At 43.6% G+C, this 13518-nt stretch overlaps 1 protein-coding gene across 4 annotated transcripts in view; it reads right to left on the bottom strand.

The window, feature by feature from the left end:
• GPC1 (glypican 1) overlaps positions 1–13518 on the bottom strand; it is a 315629-nt gene that overhangs the window by 211131 nt on the left and 90980 nt on the right. Inside the window, exon 1 of one of the 4 annotated variants that reach the window (XM_053305192.1) lies at positions 11781–11891. The exons of 2 other annotated variants lie outside the window; for them this stretch is intronic. In XM_053305192.1, the coding sequence (XP_053161167.1) occupies positions 11781–11814 (34 nt within the window). In that variant the 5' untranslated portion in view covers positions 11815–11891. Of the gene's footprint in view, positions 1–5122; positions 5227–11780; positions 11892–13518 lie in introns of those variants that run through there. One more of the 4 variants, XM_053305193.1, reaches the window with a different exon arrangement.

A 13518-nucleotide genomic window follows, 5' to 3' on the forward strand; every position in this document is an offset into this window, starting at 1 on the left:
ACTCGAAATGCATCATGCACAAGCTGCTGGGGAAGAGCACCACCAGCACACCCTGATACCTAAGGGGAGCACTGCCAGTACGGAAGTGGCAGTAAGCAGAGGAGGATCTGCTCCCTTCCGCATTAAAGGGGCTGGGTAAGCCCTCGATTTTAAAGGGAGTGTGCCATGATTTGGAAACCAAATGGCATTTCAGCAATGTAGGGATCCACGTTGCAGAACTTGTGCATAAACAGATTTCTCAGATGCTTATTCATCAGTATGTGTAGGCGCTCTCTCTCTCTTTTTAAAGACTGCGTATTTTTTAAAAGTTATGAATGTTGATTATGCCAACTCAGGGTCATTCAATAGATTTGACTAGCAGTATGCAAGGATAAACTAAATGAAGTACTTTACCCAATGCATGGTCAGTTTATGGAATTCATTGCCAATAGGTGCAGAGAAGGCCACCAGCACAGATTTTACAGTTTGCAGAGATACTACCTCTCTGCAGATGCAAAGGATGAACATCCAGGGATGGCTAACTCCAACATGCCCTAATTGTGATCTTCCCAGGGAGACTGAGCTATATGCTGCTAGGCACAGGGTGCTGGAGAAGATGATCCAGGTCAGATTCTGCAAGGCAATTCACATGTTCTTATGCAGCATTCAAATTTGAATTGTACAAGGATAATTACAGCACACAACTCAGCATCCTGATAATCTCAGGTTTCCACTTCAGTGAAATGAGGGCCAAAATTCATGGTCGAGCATCATGCAGAAGGCCCCAGGTCCAATCTCTGGCATCTCTGGGTAGGGCTGGGAAAGACCCCTGTGGAGCCACTGCCAGTCAGTGTAGACAATACTGGGCTAGATAGACCAGTGGTCTGATTTGTTATAAGGCAGTTCTTATGGAACAGTTCCTGCGTTCCTATGGCTACCGATACTATTCTTCGGGATATTTATATACCACCCTTCAAAAAAGGTTTCCACAAAGTGGCTTGCATAGCAAAAGGAAAGAGAAGGCTGTTCCATTTCCCAAAGGGACTCATAATCTATAAACAAACAGCCATTAGGAGGGAATCTATGCTGGGATAAACAGGACACTTGTGAGAGAATCATCACTTAAAAACGGCCTCTTTGCCTAGTTAGAAGGCGTAATGAAATAAACTTCACAACTAAGGTCAGCAGCACAGATAAAAACCATTATCTTTTATTCTCCCTCTGCAGCAGGAGGTGAACCAAGTGAGGTGAAGCAGCGCTCAACCACAGCCACGGAGCAGCAGCTAAGGGCAGGGGTGGCCAAGACCACGCCAGTGGCAGTAGGCAGCACAGCCAGAGTCAGCTGACTAGCGGGTAGCAGCAAGCATCTCTCACTGTAGCAAAAGAATTCAAGAAAAATGGTAACCAGTTCTACAGGTTGCCAAACCGGCAGGCCTCTTCGTAACACATGGCCAGTACTCAGTTAAGATGCTGGAAGCTAGAGGAGGACTGAGCAGGATTTGCTGGGGTCATATGTGAGTTTCACTGCTCCTTGTCACTCTCCTTATGGCAATACATTTTGCGAAATAAATCATCTATGCAAATCTCCATATACCACATTTGTTCGGCAACTACGTGTCACACACATAGTTGTGAGGGTTGCAATGAACACTGAAGTAACTGTGATAATTTAAGAACATGCTGTTACCAAGCAGCAGCCTGCCAAAAATCTGTTTCTTGGTAGGAGGTCCAAAGAATTGTGAATTCCATCACTGCATTCACAATCTCTGATCACAGCATCCACTGTGCAGAGAGGCAAAACATGTTAATGATGTATTTAGCTTCAGCATTTAATATGCTGGATAAAACTCACTGATACTGATCTCACACATTATGTTGCCTCATTTTTAAACGCTCCTATCTGAAGCAGGAAATAAGCACAACTGGAAGTCAGCCGGCCCTCGGCCTTGTGAGTCCATTCTTTGTAACACCAAAGATTAATCTTATCAGCTGCATTTCTAGCACTGAGATAGTCTAGAACTACAGAGACAATGGGCTAAAAGTGAGAGCATGAATTCCCAGTATTTAATAAGTAGCAAGCTGATGGCATTGTTCACTGTCCAACAAAAACATTGGGCAGTTTCTGATCCACACTCCTTGGAAACATTAAAAGCAAAAGAAAGCATTGCTGAAAGCCCAACTTCTGAAACAAAAACCTCCTTTGTCAATTCTGTACAGCTCACATGGCAAAAGCAAAGGACATTTAAGTGTTCTTACTGTGCAGCCAAAATGAGTGGTCTCAGTGGCAAATGAACAAGATGTAACCATACTACAGACAAACATAGTGCTCAAACAATGAAGAGAGACTCTCTGTTTAAAAATGAGTCACATGTGGGACTGAGCCGATTACAAGGTTAACACCATACTGTGTAAAGTTCCATCTCCAGGTCACCTGCCAAGACATGGCAGGCAATAGGAAATTAATTGGTGATGTTATTCTAGTTCCCACTCGTGTGTGTGTGTGTGTGTGTGTGTGTGTGTGTTTTCACGCATAGATCCAATCCAATAGTTATTTTTACTGCAAAACATGTGCTAAACAGAAGATGTTGATATGTCAGAACTGCAGGATCAGGCACAGAATTAATTAACAGTTAATTTCATCCAACTGCAGAGATGCTAAGCTGCCTTGGAAAACTCAAACCTAGGAATGCCCTTCCAAATGCAACATTAGAAAGAGTTTTAATTGCTGTCCTTGAAGACTGGTGCAAATTTTAAGCTTACACTGACTTTGAAAGGTGTACAGGAGCTTAGCAACATTATGAGCAAACAAACAGAATGAGGCCACCTAAGGGAAAGGCTTAAAAAGGCCTCTTGATTTATGCACATCAAAAGACCAGAGGAAATCAAGAAGACTGTTTTGTACCTTGGGAAGACTTAAGTTACGCTACTGTTAGGAATCAGAAAAAAAACAAATGTACTACTTGAACTGCACCCAACTACAGCTCTGATGCTATTACATCAATGAATACGCTATTGACATTGACTAGTAACTGGAAAACAAGTAGGAAATACAGGAAAACAGTTCAGATTTAAGTAACTGACAAATCATTTCCCCAAACTGCCAGATTTGAGGACAATCTCTTCTGCAACATTCATCAGAGCACCTTACAATGAGGTTTCAAATTTACAGATCATTCAGACTACATGTCTGGGAAACTTTCCAACCAGTGGTTCTTAAAACTGAAGTGCAGTGAACCTTCTGTTATGAAACACAGATAGTGAACATGAAAACATTTTTTGCAAACAATTTACTTATTTTATTATTTATTTTTACATTTATATCCTGCTCTTCCTCTGAGGAGCCCCCAGTGTGCTGTACACGGTTCATTTATCCTTACAACAACCCTGTGAGGCAGGTTAGGCTGAGAGATAAGTGACTAATCCAGAATTACCCAATGGCTTTCATGGATGAATGGGGATTTGAACCCGAGTCTCCTGGGTCCTAGCCAAACACTCGAACCACTGTACCTCACTGGCACCAATCCACAAGTAAGAAATCTATTTTCAAATTAGGCATCAGTAGAAAGGTAGGTAAGTGTTGTGTTGGAGATGTAATATTTCTGATTTAACACATTGCTCGGGCTTCACATTTTGGAACTCTGGGTACATTTCTCAATCCAGAAAAATATATAGTACACTAATAATTTCTCCTGTAGTGATGAATATTTCTTTGAAAAGTACATTACAAGGATATTCAGTGTTCAATATTCCTTCTATAAGAATTACTCTTACACTGGAGGAGTTACTGGCTGACATCCTAAGTTACTTGATGGAAGACGCACTGAAATTAAGATCCTTGAGAGTTAGTCTGGATGTTAGCCACTAATTCACAATAAATATGTAGGCAAACTCAACTACTGGTGCAAACATCACAAAAGAAATGGGTGTGTGTGTGGTTAAGAGAGCAAAATATCCAAAGCCTCACAAATTATTCAGTTTCAAGTCAAATCTATTATCACAGATCATCACAATATTCATGGCTTATGTCCTCCCCACATTTTGAAATAGTGGTATTCCATTTCTTTTGATTTTGCACGGAACTTAAGTAAGCTATATTCATCAAGGATGAGAATTTAAAACTAGAATCAAATTACCAGCACATAAAATAATCGGGCAGTTGCATTATTTCTGCTGTTTATGAGAAATCCAAGCTTTCATTCACTGGGATGCTACTGCACCTCCAGCTCTGTTTAAAGTCAACCCTTCATGAAAACACTGCAAAATCAGGATGCATCTAACATTTTCAAACCTGTTCATAGTTCACATCAGGGGCGTAGCAAGGTTGGAGTGGGCCCAGAGACAAGATTTTAAAATGGGCCCCCAGCGCCTCAAAGTCCAGGGCCTCCGCACACCCCAGGCCCCCAAGGATTTAAGTCTGATATTCCAAAATAAGTATGCTGCCTGCAAATACATTTCACTGAACACACACACACGTCACAATATATAGTGATAGACATTGAGTACTATACATTTGTATTACTTTTAATGCCTAGAACACACTAGAAAGATGAATTATTAAAATGGGCCCCTCGCTGCAGATTAGCAAAGGAGACTTTCAACCATGCAGGGTGAACCTATGTCTGTTTTCTCAGAATTCTGAACAAATTCAGTCAAGTTTGATTGCAGGAGGTTTTTCACAGGAGGCTTTTAAAGCCCTTTAAGACACATCTCCTCTGGAATGGAGGTGCTGCATTCACATGTTGGCCAGATTTACCCTGAAGTCCCTGCAAGTTATTGGGGAGCAGTTCACACACATGAAAAATAAAATAAAAGCACCACACATGCTTCACAGTTCTCACTCAGACCTTCTGGGTTGCAAAACAACTTGAACATAAGTGCATTTATAAATGAATGAATGAATAAATAAAATTAATAAAATACTGTTCCAGAAGTTTTTGCAATTTTCTGCCATGAAACAAGCCACTTATAGGACTTTTTAGATAGTTTTTTTTAAGTCAGCAAATTTTCCAAGCTGTTTCAAAATAAATATTCAGAGACTTCTCGGTCCCTCCCCCCCCCATATCCAAGCCCTATGGCAAGCAGATCCCTATATATGGGGGGGGGGGGCGGGAAAGGTAACCACAAAAAGGAGTTCACACTCTACCTGGCAAATGCTGGTCTGGGTTAAGCAGGGCAGCAAGGGGTCTTCTGCTGCAGAGAACACTCTGGCTGCCTCCTCCTTCCTGGCTGGCTTGGGCCCTACTCGAGTTCAGGCTTCACTGCGGCCTACACGGAGGCCTCCGTGGAAGCCCCGCCCACCCGCCGATCAGCTGAGAGGCGGGAGAAAAGGAGCTCTTTGCCGCTTGCCTGCTGCTTCGATTGTGGCCAGCAGAACAAGCAGGAGAGACGGCGAAGAGGGCAAGTGGCTGAGAGGCTATGGGGCTGGGCAGGGGGCAATGGGGAGTCACATGAGGTGCCCCTGGGGGGCCCCTCCAGGCAGTGGGGGCCCCAGACAACTGTCTCCCCTTGCCCGATCGTTGTTACGCGCCTGGTTCACATGGAGGTGTATTGCCATACAAGTGAGAAGAGGGAGGGGTTTACACTTTAGATCTATTCCATGTCAGCTGTAATGGGCACAGCTCCAATCTGTGTACTTTAAATTAAGCTGAAAGAAAAATCCAGATGTAAGCAGCTGCCCTGTTCCTACACTTAGAAAAACCTCCTCATAACAAACTGCCTGCACTCTAATTTAGGTGTCGGACAGGGGTCAGGGCTTAAAAAAAACAACCACCAGCAGTTAACAGAGAGCCTATCTTTCTAGTACCAATGGCAGACGGTCTGTATCCTCTTAGACCTTCAAAGGTCTATGTTCGAAGTCCAGCTTCAAACTCTGGTTATGAGGACAGTCCTGAAAGTACAGGGAGCACTGGCATGGCTAGTGCTGTGCACAAGAGGCACATGTATTCAATTTTCGGCTGGGTGCCTCCCAACGTCTTGCCTGCCTGTCTTCTGCCCTGCCCTACTACCCCAACTCAAGCTTGTTTGGATGAAGGGGGAGGCTGCTAAACCTTCCAGCCCAGCAGGAGTTCCCCATCTCTTCCTCTTCTGTCATCGAACCTCCCACTCCCTCCTTCATACAATTGTATTGGGGAAAGGGAGAGATAGAGTGGGGCACCTTTCTCCCCTTTCCTCTTGCACTCTTTCGGTTCCTTTCCATTTCTGCGCAAATGGGAAGGGACGGTGGCTGTGCTGGGGGCTGGCCGCTCTGGCACATAGAGCCCTCGGCCTTGTGTCCAGCTACAACCTAGCTGCTGGCCACAATGGAGAGGGCAATGGGTGCCTATCATGCCCAGCAACCAGTCCAGCTGCTGGACTCAACGGAGGTGGGTGCCCATCATGTCCGCCAAGCAACACTTCTGCCAGGCTCAATGGAGCAGCCAGCAGCCAGCTCTCATACCTGCAAGAAACCCAGCCGAGCTCAGTGGAGGTAGTGGCAACTGGCCTTTGTGTTCAGGAGCAACCTAGTGGGCCTAGGCTCTGGATCCGTTAAGTACCAAGCAATGCTCCTCGAAAGGGGGGCGGGGTTGTGTAGAAGAGGTGTGGAGGAAATTTCCCTTCTAGGGCTAATAGCCCGCTGGGGGCATGATTTTCGTCAGGACCATGGTACAGTGGGAAAGGTTTAAATACCCTCTTCCTGCATATCATTGTCCTGGCCCTGATTGAATTCTCTGTGGCTACTATTACACACACACACACACACACACACACACACACACACACTGCATTTAACTGAATTGTCACGTCTCCTATGCTTGGAACACACAAAAGTATAGATCATCTCTAGTGCATGCTGTGGCAGTTGCATAATAAGCTGGTCTACTACCTCCAAAGTTGGCAAAATACAATGATGTAAGAAGAAAAGGGAATTACATGCCTTTAACTAACCAGTAAGCTAGGGGTGCAGGATCTAATCTTCATTATGAACCATAGAAAGAAACCAGGGAAATCTGGCTGAGCCCACAGGAGGCCATACTATCTCAGCCAAGAGATGCAGGAGAATATGACTGATGAGCTCTTATTATAGTAGTGTTTGCACTCCAAATCTCATGTGTACAAATCCAAGATGAGCCATGTTATATTCCCTTAAGTTTATGGCTCAGCACTTTTGAAAACCAGCTGCTCTGAGAAGCAATATGAGCTAATGAGATTGCTAATTCTTTCCCCCTGCACCCACGTTTATAATCACCTGCTTTTCTTTTAACAACATCACTCTCTTCATTTTGCCGTAAGTGGTATAACAGGCTCTTGCAATACCATATATATTATATAAAAAGCACTTAGACCTCACTGTTTTACTTAGTCAGGTATCAAAAGCGTTAGGATAAGTGTCAGCAAGAGCCCTGAAATTTGGTACACATGTGGTTCAAGACAGCTGGATTGCTAGACAAATCTGAAAAAGGAACATTTTGTACACTAAACTGTCAAATATTGGGGCATGAAATATACCTTGCTAGGAGCCAGTCCTCTAACACAGAGTGAGCCAAAACAGTCAGGGACTAAAGTCTGGGCTGTAAGATTTCTTGTTGCCTCTTCAGGCTTAGATTTGGGAAAGGGGGAATTTCCAGCTGCAGCCAGAACATGCATCCACACTTGCAGAATTGTAGAACTTTACAGAATTGCAGAATGTGTGTGTGTGTGTGTGTGTGTGTGTGACTCTTTCTGTACTCATCACTCTCTCTCACACACAGAGAGGTATTTTGCTTAAGTATACATGTATGTTGTGGGTGGAAGTATATAGCTAGTTCTCAATATTCTAGCCCTCTTCTTATGTCCCATGGAGCGGGGAGAAGGATCATGGATGCTGGCCTAGCCCTGCCCACTGAAATTTCAGTGGAAGGCATGAATAGAGTGTAAATACATACATGACCAAAGCTCTCAAATCACAGAAATTCTTACCTCCTGCTAAACGTAAGTTGTGGGGGGGGACAGTGAGAATGATTCCTCTTCATACGTTCCATCAATGCAAGGGCAGAATGCAAATAGAAGGATTCTGTTTTGCTCTCCCAACCTTCGGCCAAACTCCAGAAAGTCCATGAAAGAGAACCCAGGGTAGGGCCATGCAAATAGTGCCTAGTGTGCTTCCTAATAGTTGTTGCTTTCGCCACCCACCACACTGAAACACCTTCTCCACACTAATGCATCTGAGAACGAGAAAAAGCATTCTTTATCTCCTCCTCATGGCCTAGAACTTTGGGGGAGCAGGTTTAGATTCAGAACAACAAGTTGGGCCTAATCTGTTCTTCTGCCTGACAAATGGCCTCAGTGATGAATGGGAGTGCTGAGAGACATGCCAAGGAAATAAGTGGAACTCTCAGTTCCTCCCCTTCCACTAAATCTCAAATCTAACATGTCTTTAGCTGTTTAGGAATAAATATGTGAACATGATCCAGGATGTGTTTTAAAGAAGATCATCTTCCTCAATACTGAGGGTATTTCATACACTTGCCATATGCAGGTTCATCAGTCTTCTGCCCTCACTAAGTGATCTAAGTCGCGATGATGTCATTATGTGTGGAACAGTTAGTATACCGCTGCCATCTAAAGTATAATCTAACCCTCGTCCCCCACAACTCCAGTGCAAATAGATGACGAACAAGACCTTGGTTCTTGGCCCTTCCCTATCAGGGGCCTTTATTTAGTTAGTTTAAACATATTTCTGTATCCCCCTTCATCCACATGTTCTCAGTGATTTACAAACATTAAAACCTTCCAGCAAAATCAACCATAAAAATAACACAGTATAACAAATGAAAACCAAAATAATCAGCAATTAAACAGCAGTAAGAAAAAGTCAACAGGGAGTCCAGGGTAGAGGACATGGCAGTGGTCAGTCAACACTTCTCAAAGTCTCTCTGGAAAAGGAAGGTTTCTACAGAGAGGCAGACAAAATATTACTTTTACAGATTATTCTTTGTTGAAAAGCGCCCCCCTCCCCAGCAATGGGCTCTCATTCATTGAGCATAACTCTGGTTTTCCTATACCTGAACCACCTCCACTGGAGACAAGCAGAGGAGTGCCAGTCTGGGTCATTATGAGTCTGTCTGATTAACAAGTCCCTCACTCTTTCTAGGACAGGTTTATTGCAATGCAATAAACATCAGTTTCTTTTTAGCTAGGGAAAAACACGTCACTATTCAGTCCTAGGGTTCAACAGAACACAATGCAGTCACAGTTTCCTTTCACATCTCACAACAATTAGATGCATTTGACAGTCTACTATATCTAATGTGATCAATCAATGTGCTCAGGTGTGCAATGAGGGAAATGAATTTTGCTGAGGCGTTCTGGCTCCAGAAGTGCCCTATGTCTGAGAGCTATAGAAGCCTCAGGGACATATTTTGGGGCAACACAGGGCACTTCCAGAGCTAGAGCAAAATGTTCACAATTGGTGCCTCCCTGCTGTGTGCGCAGCCGCAGCACAGCTAGGAAAGCTCTTTTATGTGGGTGCAGCTTCCAGGCATGTGACTGGTAAGCTGCTCTGGATGTCAGCCAGAGTAAAACAATACCCCCCCCCCATTATTTATACAAAGCTAAAAGTATTCAAAGAGGCTGTTCTCACAAGCAGCCTAGCCTGGGCTAGACTGCTCATGTGGAGTGCTGGGATCCACAGGGATCCCAGCGTTCCCACCCAGCCTAACACCATTCCTAAGCCCAGCTCTTAACCAAGGTTAAGGAAGCACCTGCTCCCTTAACCCGGCAGCCAAGCTCTTGTGTCTCGTCGGGCTGATGGAGCTGGGGAGACACAGAGATGGGAGCCTAGAGCGTCCATCTGATGAGGGAATTCCCCAATGCACTATGCTCACTGCGCTGTGCTTTGTGGGATATGCAGAGGGCTGGGGAAATGAGTCCCACCTCTGTTGTTCCACACTGCTCCTGGCAGTGCAGGTTGTGTGGGTACATGCCGAAAGGATGTATGCATGCCGAAAGGATCAGTAGGGCTCGTCTGGGGAAAGGTAGATTGAACCCTGCCTTTCCGCCCACCTGCCTACATGCACCATCGTGTGAATAGCCCCAAAGTATCTGGGTTTCATAAGGCCCCAATATTAAGTTCTTGTGGGATCTCACAGCTTACAACTAGCCCGTACCATATCAAAAGGTTGGCGGCTAACACAAAGCAGCCATTGTACTAAGTGTGAGCCTCCATCAAGTTTGGGGTCATTTCAACCTTCAGTATTTTGGACGTGCAGTGTTTAATTTGTGTTTAACCAATACCTGCTTTAATGAAGTTCTCATTTTTATAGAAAACTTTGTACAGGGAGGCCACTGAAGAAGCACATTACAACTGACCCCACCTCTTAGACTGAAGGAAAATTTAGAGTGCGCATAGTGTCATTTATGTATATTTGTCTATAGCCAGTTAATGCCCCCACCCCACCCCATGAGATGGACTCAAACATATTTTTAAGTATTAGGCAACCTGGTCCAAGTCCTGACCACTGTGCACTCCAAATAGAAAGACCAATACGTAGGAGTTTTATAGCTAGCACTCTAACTTTAGTTCACACAGAAGCCAATGAAAGAAGTTCGATGTGGTGAGATGTCTTCAGGGTAACTGTAGTAGCAGTTCCAATAACTACTACAGTCATTTATGGACATAACTCTTCAAAGTCTCTCTTAGGGCCTCCCACTCTTCCTCCTCAGACAATGCTGGGCTTCTTGTTGGACTTGGAGCAGGAGAGAGGAACAGGAAATTGCAGCTATTTGTTTATTCACTATATTTATATCTCACTCTTTCTCCAAAGAGTCCAGAGCAGTATTCATGCTAATGTTTATCCTCACAACAAACCTGTGAGGTAGGCTAGGGGGTGAGAGAAGTGACTAGCCCAGTGTGGCCCAGTGAGTTTCATGGCTGAATGGGGATTTGAACTCATGTCTCCTTGGTCCTAGACCAACTCTCTAACCATTACACTTGAAAAAAGGAGGGCAAAAAACTTTCTTGCCTTTAAGACTCCTGAAAATATAACTGCAGAACCAAATCCGTTTTGGTAGACACCTCTAGAGTATCTTGTCTCATATGTTAAGGTCTAGTCTAAGCACAACATGTGTTGCAGGAGAGCAAAAGTCTTTGGCATCCAGCATAGGGGTGCATTATGTGGCACGAGAAGAGAGATACCTCCATAGTCCATACAAAAAAAGTTGCTTTTTTTTTTTTTTGCACAATTCAATCTGTATTCCTTTGGGGTACTACACAAATAAGACTTGAACAGGACACTAGAAGGACTAGAAACAGCTATGTCAATTAAACCTATTTTCCTTTTAAAACTACCAGAAACCAATGGATGTGGTTCCTCATTAAATTACTTTTTAATAGAAAACGAATGACTTAACATTTCCTAGCAGTGCTAAAACAGTGCAATATACCTGTTAGCCATTCCATAAAACAGCAATCTCCTCTGACCCCACAATTTGGAGTGGCGGGGGGGGGGCACACTGCATTATAAATCCTAGTTTATATGCTGAGCAAGTACAGCTATGAAGTATGGTATCAGATCTAGCACATGCAAGAAAAAGCCTATAAAAAAGGGCGAAAATGTGCCATTAACATTTGCTCCACAAACAGGCCAGCTTAGAGACAACAAAATAAAATAGATAATGTTTCTTGTTTCCACAATAGGACTTGCAAAATTGGATAGTGACACCAGGTCTCAGAGAAGAGCTATTTGTGAAATAAAAAGCTTTCTTTAGATGCACCGCATTAATGTAGAAGAGACAAATTAAAAGGTCAAATAGGAATTTGAAGGTTGTTTAAGTCTCCTTCTCACCTTGATAGCACCAAGATCTGCTGGAATGTTGCATTTCACCAAAGCAATCATCATCTGATTATTTTTCACCTGAGAAGCATTAAGCTGCTGCTGTTGCTCTTAGCTTGTGACTGCAGAGTTGAGAGCAGTACTACAGGGGAAAATATATACTCCCCTCAATAATCATTCGACAGCACTAATAAATTGAGGGGGAAATAATGTGTTGGCCATTGACTATGTGCCCTTTGTTTGTTGTTCAAGGAGAACTGTTCAGCTTTACTTATTCTAAAAGGGGAAAAAAACAATCTGAAAAAGTTCATCTAGATAAGTATGGGTTGTCACTGTGAATAAACTGTGAAATTTATTTCTAATGGATAGGTTCATTACATTGTTTAATTAAGCAATAAAACAATATGGGGTGTAGCAAGCTGAGACATTAATTGAGCCCCAGGCACATCGGTAAGCAAGGGCTGCAGCCACCCAAGAAACACACGATTTGCCATACTCGGAGGGCACAATCCACCAAGAAGCTCTCCTATGTCAGTTCTATGGAAACTAATAAGAGCTGTACAGTTTTTCCAAAAGCCAATACAACAGAAGCTTCTCAGTCTTAAAAACATGATCTGGAAATAAGTTCACTTGATTGCAGCATGTTTAGAATGAGAGTAGAAGATGTTTATCCTGCATTTCAACTCAATCAACAGGAAATCATTGAACATGAGGCAGTCTGATGCGATCCTCATTGGTTTGCTTTAACTGATCTATTTATTTACTTACATTTATATCCTGCTCTTCATCCAAGGAGCCCAGAGAGGTATACATGATTATGTTTATCCTCACAACAACCCTATGCGGTAAGTTAGGCCGAGAGATAAGTGACTGGCCCAGAATCACCCAGTAAGTTTCATGGGTGGATCTGAATTTAGGTCTTCCCGGTTCTAGTCCAACAGTTTAACCACTACACTATGTTTGCTTTGGGTTTGGGGTGATTTCAGAGGGGATTCAGCAATCTCCCTGAATTTTACACATCTCCACTGTGGCTACAAAAGTTCCCACATTGTGACTGTTCAGAAAGGAGCATGTTTATAGAATCATAAAATTTGAGATGCTCCTGAAGGTCATCTAGTCCCACCCCTGCTTGATGCAGGAAATCCAGAGTAAGAGCATCCCCAGCTGCCTGTCTAGCCTCTGTTGAAGGACCTCAAAGGAGATGCTCTCCCCACTCAAGATAAAGAAGCTCCATTGATTGCAACATGTTCAAGATCAGAGTGAAAGACATCTAAGCTACATTTCAGCTCATTCAACAGAGGTTCATTATGGGCACCATGGTCTCATGCAGGAGAGTGTACTCTTCAACTGTCCCAATTCAGCCACAACTTTCTGGGCTCCAACCCAGGGAAAACCCTATCCTGTACAGGGCTGCAGAGAGGTAACCGGGAGCACAGAGCAAATCATTGTCTAGGGGCCCTCCTCGGCACCCCCCCACCAATGTTGTCAGTATATAGCCATGGTGATAGTATGCTGAAGTACCTCAACCTTGTGGGGCCCTGGAGCAGTCCCTCTCCTGCCCTCCCCCCACTCCAATTTTCCTGATATCAAGAGCATCAGTTCTGTAAAACAAGATATCACAAAGGAACTACCTACTAAATTTTGTATACATAGATCTGTTTTCTTGCTATTCTTTACTCTATGGCAATACCAAGAGCTAAAATGGTTGATCATATAACTATGAGGCAAGCAAAGAAACTACCAAGTGCAA

This window comes from Hemicordylus capensis, chromosome 3 (genome assembly GCF_027244095.1).
Source record: "Hemicordylus capensis ecotype Gifberg chromosome 3, rHemCap1.1.pri, whole genome shotgun sequence".
NCBI lineage: Eukaryota > Metazoa > Chordata > Lepidosauria > Squamata > Cordylidae > Hemicordylus > Hemicordylus capensis.